Below are 25573 nucleotides of genomic sequence, written 5' to 3'. Positions count from 1 at the left end.
TCCTGCGCTCTCTCCCGGAGCGTGCTCAAGTTCATATTCATTGCATCGGTGATGCTATCTAGCCATCTCATCCTCTGTCGTCCCCTTCTCCTTTTGCCTTCAGTCTTTCCCAGCATCAGGGTCTTTTCCAGAGAGTTTTCTCTTTGCATTAGGTGGCCAAAATATTTCAGCTTCAGCTTCACTATCTGTCCTTCCAATGAGCACTCAGGGTTGATTTCCTTTAGGATTGACAGGCACGGGCGCCTACTTGACTCGAAATGTCTGATCATTGCTCATTGTTGCAGGTTACAAATTGCACATTCAGTGGTATAATCCCCCTGTACATTGAGGAATGGACAAGAGCAATTAATTAGAGCCTGAAAAAATATAGATCAAATAATGTGTATACCACTTGGTATTAGCACTTTTTTTATAAGTGTTTGCATTCCTTGCACTTCCTCAGGAATCCTTATGACATCCATGTAAGATAGGCTATTATCAACACCCCCATATTACAGAGGGGCTGAGGCTGCCATCCAGTGATTTCTTATGACTGGGCTGAGATTTGAAAACATTACACTGGTTCCTAATATATACATTTAGATGTATGTTTTTATTTTTTTTTAACCATGTATTTAATTATTATAATAATTGAGCAACCAGATAACCTGCTCAGGGAGTGTAGAGGATATCTTTCCACCTCAAATTGGTTTTCAACCAAAGATTGCATGGGCATGTGTTGGAATTCTTTAAATCCCGGCTGCCCCATTCCTTGGCTGGGTAATGGATCCACTGACTTTTGTGTGTTGGCCAAACCCCGTGCCTGAATAAAAGGGTAGTAAACCTGTTTGTGCTCTGTACCCCTATTGCAGATACAGGAAGCACTTGACTGAATGCTCCTCCATTCAGAATAATTCCCTGCACATAGAAAACTAGATGTTGGGTAGAAGGCTAGGCTCTTGACATCTGGTTTCCTTTTTTTGCAGGGATGGTTTTTTTGGTATGGAAAATTATTCAGTCAAGAGATTTTCACAGTAGCAGTCTGAGCGGTGCAGCTCAGACACAGGTTTACCACCTCAGTGAAACGTAAGAGTAGATCTTAAAAATATTTTTTATTGATTTAAAATTTATAAAAACATCCAAACAGTAACATATCCAACATTTGATCAGATGGCTAGCCTGTTCAGTCTGTGTTACAATTAGTGAATATCTCATCATTCAGAAACCTCTGTCTTACCATGATGCTGTATCTCTTTCAGCCCATTGTGTCATTCCGTAAATTATCATGCGTTGTCCATGGTTTCAGTTTGTCCTCATTCGTATTTGCATACTGTATAAAACATCTCCAAATTGCATAAAAGTCTTCATCATTGCTGTGTGGTCTTTCTGTTCATTTTTGTTTTGTCAGTTTTGCCATCAGAGCAATTGTCAGTAGATTCTTTTCATAAAAGTGGAGAGCTGTGCATCTTGCCAAACATCTGTCTGTCTCTCTCTCATACACATGCATGCACGCGTGTGTGTGCGCACGCACGCACACACACAGAGATTTAATGGTGTACCAGCTAATCCTAATGTGTTTGTTAGAATACATTATGCACTTTATTTGTGCAAATTCCATTTGCACCTGTGGGCATTTGTGATACATACTGACATCTCTAGGCAGAGCTAGGTGTGGTCTGGATTTTCCCCTAGTTAACCATTTGGAATTGAGCTTCTTTCAATTAGATTTTGAGCTGCTGTGCTTGCATAAGGGAAAAGCTTGGGAACATGCTGGCAGAGTCTGCCCTAAAGGATCAGAAAGTTAGAAACTGGAGATTTCCTGGGATGCACAATATAGAACTTAGGGACATTTCTGCTCATTTATTTGTTGTTGGCAGGGCGGGGGGAGCGCCATTCAGAGAAGTGAACTGGAGCAGCCGTGAAGCTTGCCCAGGGCAAATAGCAGTTGCTCTAGGGTAAGCAGCTTACTCTAGGGTAAGCACCCCCTGCATTCTCCCTAGTTCTGTAGGGCTGTGTTAAATTCCCACGCGTTTGCGGGTGATCAGTGCTGTGCCTGATGGTCTTTGTTTTTTGGCTTCTCTGAGATAAGGAATTAGAGAGCTACACCTGTGCCTGCCATGCTCTTTGCCCTAGGAGAGTGGGGAGTCAGTGCCATGATGTGGCAGCCATGTATGCCTTCTCCCAAACTGTGTGTGTGAGAGTGACAGGGAAGCAGGCAGGCAGCACCCTTACTGAAGCAATGGGCTGGAGGCAGAACACACAGGGTTATCCCATCAGCTGGAGTAGCTTGGAGGAGGTGACGATGGTGGTGGCAAAGTGCAGACCATGAATGAGTGTGACAGTAGGATAAATGAAGAAAGAATAGAATGTTGAGTGGAATGGAGCATAGCTACCGCAAAAGCATGCCTTGCATCATCTATTCCACAGTCATTGTGAGGATAACATGAGATAAGATATCTTCAAAAGGGGTAAAAAGGAGGAACCTGGGAACTACACACCAGTCAGTCCGACATCAATTCTTCGGAAAATTCTGGAGCAGATGATAAAGCAATCCATCTGTTGTTGTTGTTGTTCAGTCGTTCAGTCGTGTCCGACTTTTCGTGACCCCATGGACCATAGCACGCCAGGCCTTCCTGTCCTGCGCTCTCTCCCGGAGCGTGCTCAAGTTCATATTCATTGCATCCATCTGTAGCACCTTGAAAACAATGCAGTGATTACTCGAAGCCAACATGGATTTGTCAAGAACAAATCCTGCCAGATGAATCTGATCTCAGGTAACCTCCCTTGTGGACTGTGGGAATGCTGTGGACATAATACACCTCGACTTCAGCAAAGCTTTCGACAAAGTGCCCCATGATATCCTGATGAGCAAACTAGCTCAAAGCGGGCTAGATGAAACAGCTCTCAGGTGGATCCACAGTTGGCTACAGAATCAGACCCAAAGAGTGCTTCTCAATGGGATCTTCTCAAACTGGGGAGAAGTAACAAGCGGGGTACCGCAGGGCTCAGTCCTGGGCCCAGTGCTCTTCCACATTTTTATTAATGACTTGGAGGAGGAGGTGCAGGGAATGCTGATCAAATTTGCAGAAGACACAAAATTGGGCGGGATAGCTAATACCTTGGAAGACAGAAACAAAATTCAAAGAGATCTTGATAGGCTGGAGTGCTGGGCTGAAAACAGCAAAATGAAATTTAATAGAGATAAATGCCAAGTTCTGCACCTAGGAAAAAGAAACCAAATGCACAGTTACAAGATGGGGGTTATGTGGCTTAACAACACTACAAGCGAGAAGGATCTTGGAATTGTTGTCGATCACAAGCTGAATATGAGCCAGCAATGTGATGTGGCTGCAAAAAAGGCAAATGCTTCTTGGGGCTGCATTAATAGAAGCATAGCTTCCAAATCCCAGGAAGTCCTAGCTCCCTTCTATTCCACACTGGTCAGGCCTCATCTGGAGTACTGTGTCCAGTACTGGGCACCGCACTTTAAGAAGGATGCAGACAAGCTGGAGAGGGTTCAAAGGAGGGCAACAAAGATGGTCAGGGGACTGGAAACAAAGCCCTATGAAGAGAGACTGAAAGAACTGGGCCTGTTTAGCCTTGAGAAGAGAAGACTGAGGGGAGATATGATAGCACTCTTCAAGTACTTGAAAGGTTGTCACAGTGGGGAAGGCCAGGATCTCTTCTTGATCATCCCAGAGTGCAGGACATGGAATAATGGGCTCAAGTGACAGGCAGCCAGATTCCGGCTGAACATCAGGAAAAACTTCCTGACCGTTAGAGCAAGGTTCCCACTCAACAAGGGAACCAATTCCCTCAGGAGGTGGTGGGTTCTCCCACACTGGAATCATTCAAGACAAGGCTGGGCAGCCCCCTGTCAGGGATGCTCTGACTTGGATTCCTGCATTGAGCAGGGGGTTGGACTCGATGGTCTTATAGACCCCTTCCAACCCTACTATTCTGTGATCTAAGAGCTATAATGCACTACACACACACACACACACACACACCCCTAAATGTAGGTTCAGAACTGAATTTGGAGAGTTGAGCAAAGAAGCATCTGAAAGAGCATGGGCTGCACCTGTGAAATGGGCCCAGTGTTCACAGTAAGGAGCTTCTGTCTTAAGCATGTGTGCCTATTCTGCTCTTGTAATTTTCAGCCTTGCTCCCCACCTCTTGCTGCTCTTGCAAGCAGCTCTTGCTCTTGCAAGAGCAGCAAGACCACTCTTGCTGCTGCTATTTGACAACTCTCCTCAGACAATCCAGTTGTGCCATCCAAAATAAAAATGCCCAGTTTGGGAAGGGAATCTAATATTGCTTTATTCTACAACTATGCAAATTGAACAACTTTATACAAATGAAACTAGATAGTGGTATTGCATTATTATCCTACCCTTTCTGCAAGTAGCTCAGGGGCTCCTGCTTATCAAACCTGGAGTAGCATCATTCTGCCTCCTCCTGAAGGACTGATAGTATAAGCAACTTCTATAGAAGAAAGCCTCTCCCCTTTCTGCAGCTGTGCAGATAATAGTTGTCAACTAGAGCTAGGTATGAAAGATCACCAGTTGGGTGGGGTTGCTGCAGGTCTAGACAGCAGTCCAGGAAATTGTGGACAAGGAATATGCCAGTATATTCAACCCCCTTAATGTAAGCAGTCAGTATGGCTTCCAACATTTGAAACTAGTTCCGCGTTCATAACACAACAAGACAGACAAAGGCTGCAACTTGAACATTCAAAATGGCTGCAAAATGCGCTGCAACCCACCATAGTTTAAATAAGCCATAGTGGGCCATTTGTTCATGCAAACCGGCCCACCATGGGTTCTGTGAGGGTTATTTAACCCTCACATAACTCATAATCCCCTGATTCGAACAACACAAGCCTGAACTTGAATACTCAGGATGACACCCATGGGCACCATGGCTTGTCACATCTTGAATAAACCATGATGAGCTTATTGTGTTAACCTGGTCACTGTGGACTAAGTCCCGTTGAACTTATTAATGCCAGTTTTTTTATGAATAAATGTGTAGGACTGTGTTGTCAGTCTTTATAAAATAATGGATATAGAACAAACAATGAGCACTTCTAGCCATTGTATTACTCTAATTTTTTTTAATGGTGAGCCCCATAATGCTTGCAAATTCGTGTTCTCTTCATGTGTTTGTGTCTTCAACCTTTCTGAAAAACAGGATGCTGTAACTTTTTTCAGGCTAAATGCATCAGCTTATTGAATTGCCTTCCCACATTTTGTCTGCATTTTCGCTTGCTTGCTTTGATTGTAATAAGGTACTGTATAGATTTTGCAGAAGGAAAAGGCTCAAGCGTGATCATCAATGGTCTAATTGGACTCTGCGGAACTGCTGTAAAAATGGGCATAGTCTGTCATTTAGTTTCTGTCTGTCTGGGGTCAGGGTAGGGAGATGCTTGTTGAGCAAGCAGGCAGCATTGAAATAATCCATGGCCTTGAAATCATGTAATGGCTGTTTTATGATGCCATTGCCAGTAACCGTGCGAGGCACTAACTTTGTGTCTTACAGATGAGCAACACAATGGCTGAGAATTCATCTGTGAGTCTGGGGGGCATCACCCCCATGCAACAGATGCTGGCGTCTGGGACTGGGGCCCTCTTCACCTCTCTTTTTGGTAGGTATTCAGCATTTGTTCTGCAGTTTGTTCTTGGCCAATGTGGAAGCATGTCAAAATATGTGTCACCTAGGACATTGGTCTGAATGTATATGTGGCTTAAATGATCCTGACTCTTTCTCCCCCACCCGACACCCAGCACATGCCCATGTTTTGTCACATCAAGTCTATATGCTGTGGCATTCAAAAATCAGGATTTGGACATCTGGAGAAGCTGGTTTGCTGTGTGTTCAAACATGGCCTGTATACAGTCAGCCAAGACCTTTGCTGCGTGGTTAGAGTGATATAAACCAGCATTTTACCATTAATTGCCTGGTCTGGATGTACCTAAGGGTGCTCTGCTTCTCCTGTGTCCCACCAGAGCATCTTAAACAGCTTAGGTCCTGTTTACACTTGATGTTCATCATTTGATTATTGCAGCATCAGCAAATGACTATCATGTGGAAGAGCCATCACAGATCAAACATCACAGATAGACGTTTCATATTGCTCCTGGCACGATGCTTCTTCTTGGAGGCAATTTACACTGCTGTTATCAAGTCAAGTGGTGGTGCATGTGTGAACCAGCCCTTAGTCGAGCGTTTGACTCATGTTCTCCAAAAGGTTTACTTTTTGAAGTGCATAAGTAGCCCACCCCCTGTGTTTCTGCATGACCCACTCATATGGCATTGCCACCTCCTTGCTGGGAAGCGTGCATAGTTCAGTGACACGTGCAGGGTTGCAATGGATAGCATCCTCTGAGGTCAGATAATTTTGCTGCATCTCTGTGCCCAGCGCGACTGGTCTGTTGCCCCCACTACAGTCACACTTAATGCAGATATTCAGCAGACTGATCTCCAGCCACTCTCCCTACAGAGACTGATTGGAAGGAAGGAAGACCAGAGTTTGTGAATCTGCCTGCTTCAACTCTGCACGATGTACCTTGGGACCACTGGAGCCTTCAGTTGTTTATTCGATTTATTTATCTCTAGCAGTTCTCCCAAGGTGCTTCCAGACAAAGCTTTTATTGTTCAGTCACCCTGCCTCATTCATTCATTGAATTTTATAGGGGGATCCAGACAATGTCTTCCATTTCTAACCCTCCCGTGTTTTCCCACTGCTGCTTCCATCTTTGTTCTTACCAGAAAAATCTGTTTTGAGGGGAGAGTCAGAATAGCCATGCAATGTCTTTTGATTGGTAGTGCTAGGAGTCCTCCGAGAAGCACCCTCAGAGCACACTGGTGTTCTGCAAACACAGTTGGGCAGTTTCTGCCATAGTCTGTACCACCACTTGAAACTGTGCTTCCATACACAGAAGTATGGATATGGCTTTCGCTCTCCTACAACTGGCTTGAGATCCACGTTTAGGACCTGAGGGAGGACCTGAAGAGGTTTTTGAGTCACATTTTATTTAACCCAGAACTCCCTTCCTTCCCCATTTCCTTTCCATTTAACCAGCAGTTTTCACTAGAATCCCCTACACACTCCTTGTCCTTGCAGTGTGGATGAGTGAATCCCTTTGAATTCAAACAGCATACTTTCTCTACACTTCTTGAGTGAATTGGCTTGGGGGAAAGCTGTGCTGCCGTATCTATATTCATTTGCCAGACTCCAGCATGGAATGAGTTCCTTTGGAATTCAAGCGGCACTCTGCTGTTCTTTTCCTTAAGTAAACTTACCTGAGAGGAAGTGCAACAGAATAGCAGTTGCAGGGTTCAAAGGAGGTGTTGCCAGCCACCCCACCTAAATTTATTTGGAGATCATTACCTTGTCATGGTGCTGGAGCTTGAGCACCTCAATGACGCCATGAGCTAAACCATGAAGGGACACCCAAGACGGGAAGGTCATGGTAGAGAGGTCAGACTAAATACAATCCCTGGGGAAGGTAACGGCAATCCACCCCAGTATTCTTGCCATGAAAACTAAATGGATCAGTACAACCAGAGATATGTCAGTACAAGCTCTGGCGTGGGCTTGTCCATGAAGTCACAAAGAGTAGGAAGTAACTGAACAAGTCAACAACAACAAAAAACAGCAGCATACAGTTTGAGATCTTTCCCTTCCGGACGATATGAATGGCCTGTTCCCTCTTGCAGTTTGGGAGAGGAAAATAATTTCCATTTCTGCTATACTGTCATTGTACTGAGTTCAGACAGATTGAGATATCCTCAGTGGCTGCCCTGTATCTCTCAAAACTCCTGCATAGTGCGGTACTGCTGAAGTGTCATGTAATCAAGTGCTTCTGTGTTGTGTTTTCAGTCACACCCCTAGATGTAGTGAAGATCCGACTGCAAGCTCAGAGGACACCATTCTCTAAAGGTAAGTAATTCCTCCTTTGTAGGCCAGGAGCCAGTGGGGTAGTATGGATGCCAGTGGCCTAGGAAAATTGCCTCAAATTCTAAAACTTCAAGAAGCACTTCATGCAGCCCTCCTCAATCTGTACCACTTCAGAATATAGGTGGGGATTATATGTATAAATGCTTCCCCAGGCTATAAGAACGACCGCACTGGATCATACCAGAGGCCTCCTGAGTCCAGCATTCTGTTCCTGTAGTGGAAAACCAGATGCCTCTGGGAAAGCCACAAGCAGGACATGAACACAACGGCCCCCTCCTGCATGTGTTCCCTAGCAGCTGGTATGTAGAGGCATCCTGCTTCTGATATGGGAGGTAATATACAATCATCATGATCAGTAGCCATTGATGCCGTCTCCTCCAGGAATTTGTCTAATCGCCTTTTACAGCCATGCAAGTGGGTGGCCATCACTGCATCTTGTGGTAGCAGATTCCATAGTTTATGCCCTGTTTGAAGATGCACCTGCCCCAAATCTGCCACCCAGAAAAAATCCCTGCACATAAAAATGGCTGTTTCCCTGCCATGCTAATTTTCTACATCTGAGGCATTTTTGATACCGGGGAGCAGACATGCCGTTCACCCATCTAGGTTCTGAAGTGGTACTGTTCCAGGTGTGCTGTTAACTGCTTTTCCTGAGTATGAAGATTAAACTTTTAGAAAATATACCAGTGGGATATCATTGTGAGCGACATTGGATTGCTTTATTTGTAGCATGTCGTGCTGAGCAGGTTTATAACTGTGGCACCTTGAGTCTCTCTGGGGAGCCCTTAACTGGCCTATACCCATTGGTTAGTAGGACCGGGCAAAATCGTTTACGCCTCCCTACAGATGCTGAGCTATCCATCTCTTGCTGTTCTTGGTGTCTTACCTCAGAGCAGTGCTCCTCCTCATTTGGAAGTCTTGCTCAGGTTTGCGGCTTCTGAGATTTCACCAGGCACAGGCCACACATTTCACGCTCATCAGGTCATAGCATCTTAAAACGAGTTTTTAGCAGAAGTTCAAGTAGCCAGGTGCATGGGGGAAGCTGCCATCTGCATCATAGTCTTCTGCAGCCAGACTCCCCAGAGGGCCACTTTGTTGCCCTTGCCCTAGCTGGAGGTTCTCACATCCCCCCCAGTTGTTTCGCCTCCTTCGCCCCACCTGTCAATAAGTATGTCCATGTTGTGTCTTTCAGTGTTGTCAGTACAGTCTATGCCCTGGAGCATTCACCAGCCCAAATGTGAGTATTTCAGGTGCTTTCTCATCTAAGCTGCCACTAAGCTCTCTTGATGCAGCTCTGATCTGTTTACTACTCACACCCCCAAAGGAGAGTGCTGGCCATTCTTCCCGCTTCCACTCCCTCCTCAGCGCTCTAGGAGAGATGTTCATATTCCTCCTTCATTGAGGCATTTGGTGTTCATCCGCCTGTGAAGGGCTGGTATATAGCACATTGGCTAAGACTGAGCTACATATCAGGAATTTCCTGATTTGGATCTCACTTCTGCTGCAAGCTCACCAAGTGGCCTTGGGCAAGCTATTCTCTGTTAGCCTCCATCCGCTATCTCCCATGGGGAAAGCACTGTCCTCCATTACAGGGTTAGGGTTACCACAAAATCATGTTTGTAGACAAAGATTTTCTTAAGAGTTGGCATTATGAGTTCCCTGCCCAGAAAAGTAGAATTGCCTGTATCTAGTTGTGGTAGTCCTTCATATCTTGGCTGAAACCAGGGCACCAGATTGATTGATTTCAGCTGATTTTACCACATTCTTCAGCTGAAAAAGCTCCTGAAGCAGCTTACATATGATCAATAAAACGAAGACAGTCCCTGTTGCAGAACCCAGAGTCAGAGAGGCCACGGAGTGAAGGAAAAAGAGATTCTTTATTTAACACGCGGGCCTAAGGCTGGAATCATTTCCAAAGAGCCAGAAGCCCCGAAATACATCAGCACATTGGTTTTATAGACATTGTGACACATATGAAACGGCTCCTCCTCCCCCTCCCGCGTGGGGTTGCAGTCCTCAACATTTCTTCTCCTAGCACCATTGTTTATAATACAAGAACTGGGTTATAGGGTAGCCATGATAAGGAGAGAACAGCAGAGAACAAGATATACAACTGTATGACCTTTGACAAGATAAGGAATTCCTGTGTCTCGTCAGCTTACAACAATATATTCAAGGGAGAAAGAGCTCAGCAAGAACATGAAGCATGAGACTGCATGAGGCTACTTAGTCTGACCCCCGATATGGCTGCTACATTCCCCCCTTAAATGCATAATTTCATTACAATTATAGCATTTCTGATAACCATACAAAGCTTTTTGTGACATACATATTACTTAGCCTCTTGTTGGGCTATTAGAGCATAGAGGGCAGCAGTTTTATTAGCTGAGACATAAAACACATTGGTTAAACAGCGCATAAGACAAGGAACGCAGAGACATAACAGAACTTTTATGAACAACACTGGTAGAATTAGGGTGAACAATGCTTCAAGCCAGCTAAGATCTGGAAGCCAAGGGGTCAACTAATTTAGCTAATTGTTTTGTCTTATTGTTTTGTTAGCTACTATATTGTGCAGCTTGTTGATCTGTTTATCTACAGCATTGCCATTATCAGTTAAGTTAAAACAACAGAGCTTTTGGTGTGTCTCACAACTTAAATGATGAAGAAGGAAGAGGTAATCTATACCAGCTCTATTTTCTAGAACTGCACCTCTTAGATCACGCAACTCTTTATTTAACAATGACAATGCTCGTGAGGTGGCATTTATGCTTTTGGCTAAGCTGCAAGCTAACCGGTTGATCTCCAGACCATCAGCCAAGGCTAAAACTGGAACCCCAACCAGTGACATTGCTAAGGCCAATTTTTCTGAGTCAGAATATAACTGCACATGACTATTACAATTTTTAGTTAGTTGGAGTGCTCGAGGCTGCCGTCAACGGATTTTCTCGGGCCACAGGGGAAGAATTGGCACCAGTTCAATTGGCGGCTGAGGCAACATGGGTGGTTATTAGACAAGTTGGCAGGAATGAATGACCAAGTGCGGGAACCACATGTCTAAAACCATCCATGAGGCAAAAGTATGTGGGCATCATTAAAAGATATGTTTTGAATTTTATTACAGTGGAAGGGGGCCAGGGATAGCTTTATATTTTCTGGAAAATCTTTGACAATTAAGCATTCGTGCACACGTAGCATTTGTTTCAGCAGCGATGGGGGTGCGTAGAGTGAACTCTGTAGGGGGTAGGATCTTTGCAACCACGCCCCAATTAGCATTTTGGGAATAAGTTAAACTTACACCATAAACTCTTAACATGGTATCTTTTTGAATTTTCCTAGGATGTCTACAGACAGGTATTAGGCAAGAGCTAATAAGCCTGTTTACAGGTATATCTCTTGGCAAACAAAAATGTTTTACTCTCATGATGTTAGCCAGGTGAAGCCAGTAATTATCAGCAAATCGCTGGGACAAACTTCTCTTTCTAGGGGCAGACCCCCCTTTTTGCACCTTATTAAGGAAACACAATGCAACACTACTAACAGTACAACACGCATGTTTGATCTTCTTTGGGATCTGACCGTACGCTGGGCAGCTATTCACCTGGCAAGCTGCAGTAGGGTCTAGTCCCCTTCTTCAATTCTCCAGTTGCAGGTTTGACCGTACGCAGGGGGACAGTCTCCCGGTGTGTCCACAGTAAGGTCTAGCCTGAGTCTTCTTACTGCTTTTTCAGAATGATTTTTAAAGGATTTTCAGGATTTCTGTTTACAGTCTACTTTCCCCCTCTCGCTCTCTTGACTCGTGTCCAATGTATCCAGGGTTTAACTCCAGCTGCTTTCATAGCTGAGGGGGTGGAAAGTATGACAGTTCTCAGTCCTCTCCATCTGGGAGTCAAAGGGTTATTTTTCCCTCTTTAACTCATACTTTAACTCTTGGTTGGAAAGGATGAACTTCTGTGATGGGAATGGCTTATTTTTCTAAGACAAAGCGACGCTGGGCTTGAAGAACTTTGCTCAGTGTTTGGACTTCTTGTTTAGGGCTAACGTTTGCTTGCTCTTGATGCCGCTCCAGTGTCAATTATGAAGTCAATGTCACGGCCCCTCACAGTCAATGTCACGGCCCCTCTCAAGCTGTCTCCCTCTTCGCCCATTCTGGCCCCTTTGGTTTTTTCCTTTGTGTATTTTATTTATTTTATTTGGGCATTCATGCCACTAATGTCCATCTTGTCCACACTGGGCACACTGGTTCTTTTTTAAGAATCTTTTGCCTCTGCCGGGTCTTCTTCTTTTCTTCTTTCGTCCACGTCTTCTTGGGCCTCTGGGTCGAGGGGGGTGTACTGGCGATAGGCATCTGAAAGACGCTCCAAGTACGCTCTGGGGCCTCGGTGGCACCTTGCAGCACTTTAGACACTTTGGTCATATTAATTGACTTCTTCATACCTGCTTTCATGGCTTCTAACAGCAGGGTTTGATACTGGGTGAGGCGCTCTAGCCCCACTTGTGTTTTGGGATTCTAGAGGGGGGGGGTTACTTACAAGGAGACTTTATTGGGTAACTTACAGCACACAGGCGTACTTAATGGTTGGATCAGACAGCTTCTCTGAACCATGAGCTATTGGGCTAAATGGGTTTTATACCATACATGTTACCCATGAGGCAACACAACACTAGCAAGCATTTTCAGCACAGGCTAGAAGTGTTTGGTTCTCAGGCACAGCTTCCTGTAAACAACTTCGCTTCCCAAAGTGCTTGATAACACTTTTATTCATTAGTATGGGAAGACAATTTTTTTCTCTTTCTTTTGCTTTCTTTTTCTTTGCTGATCTGTCTGTATTGCAGATCACGTTTCAAACTTTTTACATAAAACTCTCTGCTCCATGCACCAGCCTTGTCTCTTTATTTGTCTTTTTCAAGTTAAACTTACTTAAACCTTTCTGCCTTACACTAGTCCCAATGATACACATTTGGGATAGGCTCTTCTTCTCCTTCTAGTTACATTTTCTTCATCTTAAAGAACTATTACATTATTGTGGCTACTTTACCCCAGGTAATAAGCTCCAGGCACAATCAGCTGCTTTTAATTTACCCTGAGGGCAACTATGGCCACGCTCCTTCTCTACAAATGTTTTTTTCTTTGCCTCTTGCCTTTTCTTTCTTCTTTTTTTCTCCCTTCTCTATCTGTCTTCTACTTTCTCTATTCCTTCTTTTCTACTTGCCTTTGTCTTTTCTCCTTGTCATCCATTGGGAACCACACTTAGTATCATTTGGAGTTGCAACTAACACTAATCTGCAAATATCACATATATTTTATGATATCTAAGAAATCATAAAATATACACAACAAACTTTTTCTGCAATTTAACACAATGAATGGAAAGCACTTTTTGCATGGTAAGGCATGATGGAGCAGATCCAGCAATCATACTGGTCTTCTGGCTGAAAGCTCAGGGCCCATTAAAATCAAGGGACGGGCATACCCACACACGCAAAGAGTTCTAGGTCACCATTTTTGCATCGGCAACTCTATGCTGCATGAGTTCTGGCAGAAGGAAATCTAAAAGTCATAGATTAAACTCAGCCTGCTGTACACTGAGCTGACTACAAACACAGACACACGGTCCACAGTGATGAGAGTTCAAGTTTATCCAAAGCTTCACAGCACTGTCCATGGCAAGTCTTTGACAATTTAAAATTTTAGTCCATGTGCAGAGTGTCTCTAAAAAGCCCAGACATTGATGGAGGCAAACAGAGAAGGCTCTGGGCAATGAAGATGCGATGTTTTCAGAAAAGGCTCTCCACTTTTGCATCAGTTTAAAAAGGGGAAGTGTGGCCCTGCACCCCTTCTGACAGACAAGGGCCTTTAACTTTTTAGCAAGGCCTCTGTCTAAATAGAGCGGCACAGCTCAGCTCTCTAGCCGTGACGCTTTAACTTGGGCAACTCCTCTGTAAATTTTATTTTACTTCTGTCAGGTTCTCACAGACATTTTAAAAACTTACTCTTTTTTTTCTTTTAACCTGGTACACGAAAGCACTGAAACACTGAGTGCCGAAACTCAGGACGCTGGGGGGTGATGGGCATCGCCTTATACTTGCATTTTTCAGGCAGCCATTAATCTTTGGGGAGGCGGTGGGGTGATTTGCAGGACTTCAAAGGCAAGCTTCTCAGTTTGTTTGTATTTGTAAATCCCAAGCTTAAAACAGGACACGATGAGGTACAGAGCAGCCAAATTCTTGCTTTGGCATGGGCAACAATTAACTCGGGTCAGCTTTCTTCGCTGGGGTCTCAAACAGAAAAACAGTTTTAATTTAAAGTTGTAACATCACTGACAGCGTCAGCCAGCCAGCTACACAGATCTCATTGTTTTTTAAGACAGTTGCTCCAATATCTTCTTTTCTTCTCAATCAGGTTGGGTCTCCCAGCTTACACAGTTTATTGCAGCTTTCAGGAGCATGGTAGTAGCGTGATTTTGGCTTGGCCAGGAACATGCTGTCTGGTTTCTCGGTCTCTTCAGCACACACACTTAGGCAGTGTAACACTGGACACTCAAATCAGTGAGATTTCTTCATTGCAGGGAATCCCACGGCAAAAGCTTAATGGTTACGCTCTTTAGAAATCATATAGCCGATGGTCAGTAGCTACAGGCTCTATGCAATTCTAACACAGTTCAAAGCTAAACACGGCTACCTTGACAGAGATCTTCATCATGGTCTTTCCTGTTCATTCTGCTTTGGGACAGTCTTATGGCACACTTTTCACTCGAAGAGGGGTCTAGCCTGTGCTCTGGGGGCTGATTCTTCACCTTTATTTTCTATTTTGCCTTCATCTTCTGGGTCTTCATTTTCAGTTTCCATTTCTTAGGGATTTCATCTCAATTAGGCGAGGTGATGATGTTGCACAACTCAGAACGTTGTGGGCAATTTTCCTGCCCCCCCCTCTCTCAGCGCGCTAGGCTAACAGCTACTTCTTCGGCCTTACACTCTCACGCTCCCACGCTTTGTTAAAAGCCAGACTGTCCTGCAACATTTTTCTAATTAACAGCCTCAGATCTTGTTCTTTTTTTCCTCTCAGCTCGACCTTGAGCTTTTTGCTGTTTTCTCTCTCTATTCTGAATCTTTTTTTTAAAAAAACTTTTTCCTTCTTTGTTTGACATACATCTCAAGGGGGTGCAAGTCTTGAGCAGTAGACGAGCTCGCCTCCCTTTTTTTTGTGAGAACACATCTTTTTAAGGGTCACTGCCGATTTTATTAAATCTTCTGCCCAACACTTCAATTCTTCAGTTTCTTTTATTAATGCTGATTGAGGTGTAAGAGGGGAACCTCCCGATCCCGTAGAGATGAAAGTCTCGGCAGACAATATCTGGGAGTTGAGGACCGTAGCTGAAATCGGCGAATTACTGCTGGTGGGGCTTGAAACTGATGGCAACAGTTCTAAGTCAAAGCGAGGGGCAATGCCTCTGTAGGGGGGATGGCAGGGGCTCAGGAGCCACAGGATTTGGATCTCGACGGGGCGGTCTTACAGTAACATGGACCCGTGGTGGAAGCAGGGCATAAGCAGGTGGAAACGCCGTTAGCTCTGCCCGATCTTTACACGAGGCTTCTAACACTGGTTGTAATTTCTTTTTGGCCAGTTTTTCTTTTCTGAGCACCAAAACTTTTGCCTGGGATTCTAGGCATTTCTTTAGCCATGGAGGAGAAGCGCGGACTATGGAATCCCACGAGTTTATGTAGGGAAATTGGTTGGGGTGTCCAGGTCTCCCAACCACAATGGCATATACACGGCTGATTTTGCTGGGCTCTAAAGAGCCTTTAGTAGGCCATCCTACACCAAAAGACGGCCACTCTATTTCACACAAAGTCTGCAACCGTTGAGGATTCATGGGGGGATCCCCATAATCTCTACTAAAACCTTTCTTAAAATTTGCTAGCATACATCCCAAGGGGGTGCAAGGTTTGCTTCCCCCACCACCCATAGCCTCCCTCCTAAACTGAAGACAGACACAATTAGGGAATGGGAATTGGTCAGTGAGTAAGGGGTCTCACTGGCCAATACAAGAGGATTTTATACACCACGCACTTTGCTACTGGCCTGGGCACCCGGACGGTCAACGGTATGCGTCAGCAACCGCAGTAGCCACTCACACAATCATCAATCTCTCCACTGCATCCATATGTCCCTGCCACCCACTTTTCCCACTTTTTACCAGAGCGGAAAGCGGCTTCCCCAGCTTCCTCAGCTTCCTACTGAGTACTGGCGTGCTGGGTACTGGCGCCCACTCGGGGGTGTGATCAGGCCCCCCTTCTACCCGCAAGGAATAGGTTCTTTTTGTATACGTATACCACCAACACTGACCTTCTTCCTAAGGCGGGGCCCTCTTTTTCCCATATACTTGCCTTTCTCCTGAAGGCTTCCAATGTGGGTTTCAACTCAATTGCAGCTGCGATACAGGCAGGGCTCAAGTTCCTTCCTCCGCTTCCCAAGGTTCTCTTGCTGCTCGCTGCTGTTTGGGTGATCCCGGTGCAGGCTTTCTCCCATTCACTTGACAAAAAGGTCGGTGGCGCCAAGAAAGGGAGGCATACGCCGAGCTCGTCTTCCCGGTGCGGCGATCAAGAGCAGGCAACTGCCACCTGTCTGGCTCAGAGCCTGCCACATCCGAGTCATGGCACCATTTATGTTGCAGAACCCAGAGTCAGAGAGACCACAGAGTGAAGGAAAAAGAGATTCTTTATTTAACGCATGGGCCTAAGGCTGGAATCATTTCCAAAGAGCCAGAAGCCCCGAAATACATCAGCACATTGTTTTTATAGACATTGTGACACATATGAAACGGCTCCTCCTCCCCCTCCCGTGTGGGGTTGCAGTCCTCAACATTTCTTCTCCTAGCACCATTGTTTATAATACAAGAACTGGGTTATAGGGTAGCCATGATAAGGAGAGAACAGAAGAGAACAGCAGAGAACAAGATATACAATTGTATGACCTTTGACAAGATAAGGAATTCCTGTGTCTCGTCAGCTTACAACAATATATTCAAGGGAGAAAGAGCTCAGCAAGAACATGAAGCATGAGACTGCATGAGGCTACTTAGTCTGACCCCCGATATGGCTGCTACACTCAGGCTTACAACTAAACGACACAAAGGAAGTGGGATTGGGGGGGAGGGGGGAAAATCAAACTCAGACACTACTTCTTAATTTAAAGTTCAGCATGTAGTAATTCAGCTGGTCATAGGACTGGATCTCGGCTCAATGGAGGGGCTGCTTCTCCTCCCTCTGACAACCTTAGCAATGGCCATTGGCAGTTGCGGGGGCGGGGGGGATGATAGAAGGTGCCTGGCGGCTGCTACTGCTGTTTCTCCCTCTGATGGTCTCAGCAGTGGCTATTGGTAATTGTAAGATATCACTGATTCCCCAGAGAGAAAATGGGTGGCCAGGGGTGGGGATGAGAATGATGCAAGATACTAAACAGCGTCATTTCCCCAACGCTGCCCGCTGTCTTGCTATGCTTTACCTAGGTAAAGCATTTCATCTTCGCCATGTTTTATAAGGTTGGCTGTCTTCCCAATAATTTTGCCTTTGAGCTGTTTCATAGCATTATAGCATGTGACCTTATATGGGTACCCCATCCTACATGCTGGTGAAATTTAAGAAGAAGCAGCTTCATAAATTTCAGTGTTGCTTTGGACACTGAGCTGATGGAAATATGCACAAATTGCAGGTGGGGAATTGCGTATCTGAATATTCCCCACATAAAAAGGACTTTGTATGTAGAAAAGTAGCATGTTGGGGACAGGGTTTTACCCTAACCACCTTCCTGATGCATCAGCTTTCAACTTTAGCCATTTATTTATTCAAGAGTTGATCTGTTCTCCCTAGTGTCTGTGGTCCATCATTGCTTTGGCTAGGGACTTCAGCTAGAGATAAAACTCTCTGGTTCTAACTCAATAGTATCTTACAGAGAACAGCATTCTGTCACTTCCGTGTGGAAGATTTGCAGCTCCTTCTTGCCTTGGAGTTTTCCCTGGACTCAAGATGCATGTAATTGGGGCAGTGTGTGTTCTACATACAATTTCCCCTGCCCAAATTTGAATTCTCTGATTGGTAATAATTATGCAGAATATCTTCAAAAATATTTGCTTTTGCATAAGTCATTCTTGTTCCATGACCTGAGAGGACTTCAGATTTGAACCTCTTTTTGTTTCTTGCTCTCCTTTTTCTTGGGGGAGTGGGAGTGCCAACAGAGGTGGTGAGAGAGGGAAAAGGGTACAGAAACCTTTCTATTTCTCTCTGCAACCATGCAAGCTAGGATTCTTCTTTTCTTTTGAACAAAAGCTGAGCGTCTCTGGATGCTGAATTGAACATTGGGTAGCACAGAATACATCCAGCACTGCATCTGGTGTAGATAGGTAGAAGACTATTCCCATCTTCTATTTTTAACTACCAAGCCTCACAAATAGTTTGTTTGTCCTTTGTGTGTTTCTCCTTCTCTTCCTTTCTGTGTACTATGACTTCCCTGAACCTTGTTTAAATCCCATCTAACCTGTGCCCTAATAAAAAGGGAGCAGTTGTGTGTTGGGGCTGGTGATTGTGATGGTGCCTTTTGTGGAGCAGGTGATGCTACAGGGGCGTGCTGCCAAACATATTCTGTCCAGAGTAGATCAGCTTCTATGGACACTGTTCTGTCTTCAGTCTATTGGAAAACAGCATCTTGGATCTTATTCTGTGACCTATTCCTGAGGTTATTGCATCTGCTATGACTAAGACAGTGAACATCAAACTTCACTGCCTTGAGGTGGATGATAGATGCATTATGCAGCACACAACTATTTTATAAATTCAGTACCACAGGAATGCTGTTGCTATTAGCACAAAGGGCTTACAGTAGATCTAGCCTCCCTAATTTATTAATGGCCAGAGCCACAACACCTAAGGGTAGAACCAGAAAAATGATAGTTAGATATTGGAGGGGGAAAACAAACTAGAAATAGCTGTCGCTTTCATGTCCTGCTCGAGTGTCTCACTAGGGTACCTTTTTGAGAGCGAGTATCAGTATGGCAATTCCCAAAGCCAGGGGGAGATTTCAACAAGATCCAAGAATGTTGAGATCTTATGCTTTTATTGATATATGAGTGGGAGAGAGCCAGGCACTTACTCCCCGATTCTGTCGCTAATGGCTCTGTGGCTAATGGAGTAACGTCTGTGGGCAGCTGGCATCCTAGCAGCCTTGGCTAGTGAGGCAACAGGCTAGCAGCTCCCAGGCAGAGGCCGTTTCTGCTCTACTCTCTTTTTGCCTGGGCTGTGGTGGGTCCCAAAATTCTTCCAGCTTTATTAGACCAGTGTCCCAAGCCTAGCATAATCTGTAGACATAGCCCTAGCTACCTCAGAGGGCCATCAGATTATAAGTGACCAAGACTTCTCTGGGCCGGGCTGCACATGCCATTTGTCAGGAAAAAGGAGAAGTAGAAATGGTATTAAGGAAACAGATATTTTCCAATTTGGAATAAATGTGCAAGCAGATCTTTCCTATAATTTACTGTACATTTTCTGGATACATGGTTTTGTGTTTTTGTTGCTGTGAGTTTCTTTCTCCTTTGCTTTCTTGTCCCCTGATAAAAGTGGAAGGATATGTAGACTGGTGATAAGCTTTTGGTCAAGGAAGGTAGTTTTTACACTCGTATTGCAGATAGACTTGAGAGTGTGATATGCTTCAGACCAGTAGCTATGGCTGATCTGGATTTGAACTCTGGTCTTGTTGGGTAAGTGCCAGCTTTCTCCATATGGAAAAGGAGCTATGCATGATGCTGAAGCCCTAACCCCTGACCCTCAGACATCGATTTCAACATTACCCCTCTTCATGGCTTTTTTGAGAGCACCAGCTGGTGGCTGCATGTTTGCAAGCGTATTCCTGCAATCATGTCGGCTAGAAACTGAGAAGATAGTCACTTAGATCCCCAAGGTGCCAAATTCTGCTCTGAATACTAAATTCTGTGTTTGTATGGCTACTGTTGGGGCAGCTGGGATTCACACAATCATATTCTTTGGGATAGTAACAATGGGATGGAAGGTGTATACGGTGTTTGTAAGCACATCTTTTTGGGAGAAGAGTTGACGACTCCAAATGGGGAATAAGTGAACAAGCAAGTACATCTTATGGTGTAACTTCCTTCCTCCCCTGAGTACCATTCCTTTTTGTGTCTCCCTCTTCAACAGGGAAATGCTTCCTTTACTGCAATGGCCTCATGGACCACCTATATGTGTGTCAGAATGGAAACAGCTGCACAGCCTGGTATAAGACTCCTACTCACTTCACAGGCACCTTGGTAAGGTCCTGCATGGTAAAGGGCTGAACTACTGGCCTACTGGAAGGCCATGTGGTTTCACAGTCCCCGGAGTGCTTTGAGTTTGAGCCGGCCATATAAGCTGGCGTGTGCACTGGGGTGGAAATGTAGTAGGATCATAGGTGGTATGGCTGTCTCCCCCTATGAAGGAAGTGAGGCTGTGGTCCCTGTGGGCCTCCAGATGAATTGTTTTAAAAACTCCAGAAGCTGGGGTTCATCTGGCTGGAGTTGATCTGAGGGTTGGCAGTCTATACCTTCGTGTTCCTTAGGCTGTAACTACTGGCTTAGAGGGCAGCAACAGTCATGTCTTCCTTTATTGTCTTTTTTTTTTTAACTTCCACTGGCAGTTTAATGTGGCAGAATTTCAGAGGCCCAAGCCCACAATTCCAGCCCATCCTCTCTGGCCTCTGTTACTAACTGACTCCAGATTCTCTTTGTATAAGGTGGTGGTCCCAGCCCCAGATATGGTTAGCCAGTAGAGCTTCCAGCACTTCTGAGACGTGGTGCTGATCCCTTTACTCAGCTGATCATCACAGAGTGCATCCAGAAGGGAAGAGGAGACAGATGGGCTACGCGCAGGAACCGATTGAGCCAGGGCTCTGCTGTGGTTGTCTTGAAGAATACATGGCGGTCAATGGGCTGCCTTGGTGTTGTGCTGCAGCCATGCCAATCAGTCCTGTCTGCAGCCATAGGCCTCCAGCACCCTCCTGCTGCATCCATTCCACCCCACCGTACCTGTTAGACACAATCTGATTCTCCTGGGTCTGCAGCCTCTGTAGCTGCTCCCTTGGAAGCCATTAAGCTGTTCTGGAAAAAGTCAGGATGTAGAGAAAGATAGGGAGTGCACTCTCTCTCGCTCTCTCTTTCTCTCATTTAATACTAGAACCCTGGGTCATCCTTTGAAGCTAATTGATGGGAGATTCAGGACAGTTAATAGGGAGTACGTCTTCAGACAGCACACAGTTGAACTATGGAATTTGCTTTGAGAGGCTGTAGTGATGGCCACCGATTTGGATGGCTCTAAAGGGGGATTAGACAAATTCGTGGAGGTGAAGGCTGTCAGTGGCCACTAGTCATGAGGGCCATATGCTGCCTCCACTACGCCACTGAATACCAGTTGCTGGAGAACAGGAGCGGAAGGGCCCTACTGCACTTGTGTCCTACTGTTGGGTTTCCCACAGGCAGCTATTTGGCCACTGTGTGTGAACAAAATACTGGAGTAAATGGATCCTTGGTCTGACCCAGTAGGGCTCTTCTTAAGTTCTTACGTTCGTTGCTGTGCAAGGCAAGCCTCCATGCCCTCTGCCTCCTTTTTTTGAGAGAGTTGAACAAGCATATGTAATAAAAAAAAACCCGATGGCATATTTTCCCCTCCACAAAAATCAGCTTCAGAAAGGAGCCATGTGAAGTTTGAAAACTGTGGTGTGGAAAGGGTTCTCCCCAAGCCACTTTTCTCTTTGTGGGGTTCCAAATGCAGGTTTATCTGTGTAGCAGTGCATTTGGAGCACTGTCGGGGAGAAGCAGCTTCTGGATGGGGCGCTTAAGAGCAATGAAGGGGTGGACAGGAAAGTGTGAAGCGAGCTCTTCCCCTGCTTTCTATGCTTCAAATAAGGCCTTTCTAGATTTCATTACAACATTTGTGTGTAACATGTCATTCGGCTCTGCGGTTAGCCCATTGAAAGGTCATTGAGCTTATATAGCCTTGTAAATAAATCCACAAAAGTTATTAGCCTGCAATTTTTTCACTAGTATGATAAGATGCTATAGTAGCCTGAGTTGCCATGTGGCAACAGAAGAGGGAAAGCCCTCTCCTCTGCAGCCAGCATGGAAATACAGGGTACTAGCTTCTTATTAGGCTAATAAACAATTGTCTTCCACCAAACAGGCAACTGGGGGAGAGACACACAGTTGGGGGACTGGCTTCTCTTGTTCTGCAGCCAGCACAGAACAGAAGTGGATTGGTGAAGGACAAATAGGGAGAGATGTCCTTCCTCCACCAACCCACTCATTCGCCTGCATGGAACTCCCAGTCACCTATGGCTAACAAGCAAGTTGTTAAATGCAAGTCTGAGCTTAGTTCAGAAGATGTAGTTATTTAACAGTCCCAGCTCAGTTGGAAGGGATGAGGGAAAGGGCTGTTTGTGTTCCTAAGCACATTTTAGAGTTTTCTTCCTGTTAATTCATCTCTCCTTAACTGTTCTTCCTTGCCTCTTGCTTACTCTAGGATGCTTTTGTGAAAATAATACGCTATGAGGGCATCCGGTCCTTATGGAGTGGCCTGCCACCTACTCTGTGAGTTTGAACATGATTGATATACAATTAAAATAAAATGCCAATCTATCTCAGGGTCACAGGACATATAGCATTGCTGTTGTTTTAAAAGCACTATTAAAATTGTATTATTTTTATTGTAATGCTGACTCTCCACCAGATGGCTGCCCAAACTGTTTCTGCCCTGCCTCTGAAGTGTTTCTTCTCCCCTGAAGTATATGCATCCAGCTTCAAGAAAGAAATATTGTGTAGAGGTTATACTCCCTGCTTTAGCTAGAAGAAACTAGAAGGGTGCCTTAAAGGAGATCTCCAGTCTGTTTGCCATTTTTTGTCAGCTCTGCTCAGTTGTGGCATCTTTTGGCCTTGTTACAAAGGTTTGTAGCTCTGTGTGATCAGAATTCTTGATGGGTTTATGGATAGTGTGTGGAATTTACAGCATACTGGTGCCAGAAGTAATGAGGTTCTGCACCTACACTGAGCTTTCTGGAACCATCCAGGTTAATCTTCACAACTTTTCAACAGAGTGATGGCTGTTCCTGCCACTGTGATCTACTTTACCACTTATGATCAGCTACGTGATTTCTTGCGTGCTAAGATGGACAGCCAAGGGCGCCACATCCCACTAGTGGCTGGAGCCATCGCTAGACGTGAGTCTCACTGTCCTCTTGTGTTTATATACTTGCAGGAGCTGTCTTGGTGTCATCAATAAATCACTAGCTTTTAAACGTCCTTCTTTCCCTATTGCTTTGGCATCGGTGTTTGGCCTCCATTTTAGGAAGAGAATGACTTGATGATTAGGAAAAGGGTTGCCTGGATATCAGCTGGAGGCTGGGAGGTAGTGTGTGTACTGCACTGAACATAAAGAAGCATGAAGGGGGAACTTGCATCTTCAAACGTTTAATACACACGTGGCTAGTTGGCCTCGACCAGTTGCAGCTCCCTGGGTCTTCTTCGTGGGTTAAAATGTTAACTGTGGCTATTTATTATATTTATTTATTATATTTCTGTACTGCCCAATAGCCAAAGCTCTCTGGGTGGTTCACAAGACAGTGGTAAACAGTGGCCTTAGAGGATTTTGAGAGTCTATCAAAAGCTGGCGTAACATGCTGCCCAAAATCATGAGTTGTGAGCCAAGCAGCCCGTAGTTCAAATCTCACCTCAGCCCCAAACTCATTGTTAAAATCGAACATAGGTCCTACTGAGAGTAGATCCATTGCAATGAATGGGGCATAGGTTGGTCATCACTAACTTAAGTTCCATTCATTTCAGTGGGTCTACTCACAGTAGGTCCTATGTTGGATTTTACCCATTAGGATCAGAGCCTCAGCTGCTGCTCCCCATCCCATCTGCAGTGTGGAGGTGATGATGGTAGTTTATCTTACAGGGTTATTGTAAGGATTACTGAGATGATGTATATGAAGCAGTTTGAAAATGTGAAGTGTGCTATATAAATGCTTTAAAAATATGAAGATACTTGCCGTTGCACAGGTAGAGGTCAGGTATCTGGCAGGACTAGTGTGTGTGTCTTGTCTTGTGCTTTGAGCCCAGTTATTCTCTGGGGTGAAGGGGCAGGGAATTCGCCTTAACTGATTACAGCTTGACTTTGCATGTCCTTCTGAACTCTCCTCCCTAGTGGGTGCAGTAACTGTGATCAGTCCCTTGGAGCTCATCAGAACAAAGATGCAGTCCCGCCAGCTGAGCTATCGTGAGCTGCGCGTCTGCATCCAGTCTGCTGTGGCCCAGGATGGATGGCTGTCGCTGTGGAGGGGCTTGGGGCCCACAGTGCTGCGGGATGTTCCTTTCTCAGGTATGGATGCTGCAAGGGCAAGGGGAGGATTTAAGGGGATTGGAATGCATTGCAAACAGAGAGGTGAAAGGAACTAGGCATCCTTTGCTTTAGAACAAAGAATATGTCAGCTTTAAGATACCAAACAAGGGAGAGGCTGACTGCTCACTTCGTCCCTCAAAGGGTCCATCTTGCAACAAAACCATTTAACCAATTATTGGATACAGTGTCTTAATGGTTAAGGAAAGCAGGGCATCAGCAGCACACATTATCTGTGGAAGGTGTGTCATCGCCTTTGGAGGTTTTCAAAAGGGATTGGATGCACATCTGTCCCTGGTAGGTATCCTGCTATTGCAGGGGGGTTGAACAATATAGCCCATAGGCACCATTCCCACTTGGAGGTTGGCATCTTCCAGTTTGCTGCTCAGATGGACTGGGCCTCAGGATTCCATGCCCCTCCTTTCTGGGCAATTCAATGAGTTTGCCTTCCCCAGTAGTGTGTGGACTGAGTAAATCAAGGACTGTTTGATCTGAGGAAACTGTCATCCATTGGAATCCTGGGTTGGAGAGCTGCAAGCCTAGCAAATGAGCACACTTTACCCAGAATAATTATAATGAGCTTCTGATGTCTGTAATCCCCCTCCCCTTTCTGATCTTTCTCTTCCTGTCATTTCCCCACAGCTCTCTACTGGTATAACTATGAACTGGTGAAAGACTGGCTTTGTAGCCAATTCCGCCTTGACAAGGCCACCTTCATGGTCAGCTTTGCAGCTGGTGCCATTTCTGGCATGGTGAGTGTCAGAGTTTTATAGTTCTTTCAAAGATATCCTTGAGAGATTGCCTAAATAGAAGAATGCAACGCAAAACAGCCTGCAGGGCAGCGGTCTCTAACTGTGACCAAGGGGGCCTTCCTAGCCAGCCCACGTTCTGCAACCTGGAAGACTGCAAAGATTATGCTCATCCTGCTTTATTTGCTTACATTGGTCAGCATAGTAAAGTGAGCCCTTATTATGAAATACCCTACTTCTCGGCTTAGGCTTCCTGAATTTTGTGTGTGCAGCACTTGCCAAATCTGGTCAGTATGGCAAAGCTTAATGATGTACATAGTGCCTTATTAACAACAATTAACCCTGACTTTTTTTACCATTTTTAACTTAACACAAGCTATTATTTTTCCTTCCCCATGTCTCCTGACAAGTAGGTTCTCCAGCAGGGGAGCAAGGTTTTTAAAAGTGAGTTTGC

At 45.1% G+C, this 25573-nt stretch overlaps 1 protein-coding gene across 5 annotated transcripts in view; it reads left to right on the top strand.

Annotated features, from left to right (window-relative positions):
• SLC25A39 (solute carrier family 25 member 39) overlaps positions 1-25573 on the top strand; it is a 45857-nt gene that overhangs the window by 5759 nt on the left and 14525 nt on the right. For 3 of the 5 annotated variants that reach the window (XM_084804478.1, XM_084804479.1, XM_084804476.1), the window contains 8 exons: positions 5521-5626; positions 7865-7924; positions 9135-9179; positions 20147-20256; positions 22499-22566; positions 23068-23192; positions 24179-24352; positions 25013-25122. In XM_084804478.1, the coding sequence (XP_084660604.1) occupies positions 5521-5626; positions 7865-7924; positions 9135-9179; positions 20147-20256; positions 22499-22566; positions 23068-23192; positions 24179-24352; positions 25013-25122 (798 nt within the window). The remainder of the gene's footprint in view (positions 1-5520; positions 5627-7864; positions 7925-9134; positions 9180-20146; positions 20257-22498; positions 22567-23067; positions 23193-24178; positions 24353-25012; positions 25123-25573) is intronic. The other 2 variants (XM_084804480.1, XM_084804477.1) reach the window with 1 other exon arrangement.

The sequence above is a fragment of the Heloderma suspectum genome, chromosome 6 (genome assembly GCF_057233095.1).
Source record: "Heloderma suspectum isolate Gila_16-S chromosome 6, 16-S_ref, whole genome shotgun sequence".
Classification (NCBI taxonomy): Eukaryota; Metazoa; Chordata; class Lepidosauria; order Squamata; family Helodermatidae; genus Heloderma; species Heloderma suspectum.
Note: the sequence above shows the minus strand (reverse complement) of the source record. Positions and strands in the feature narration are given on the sequence as shown.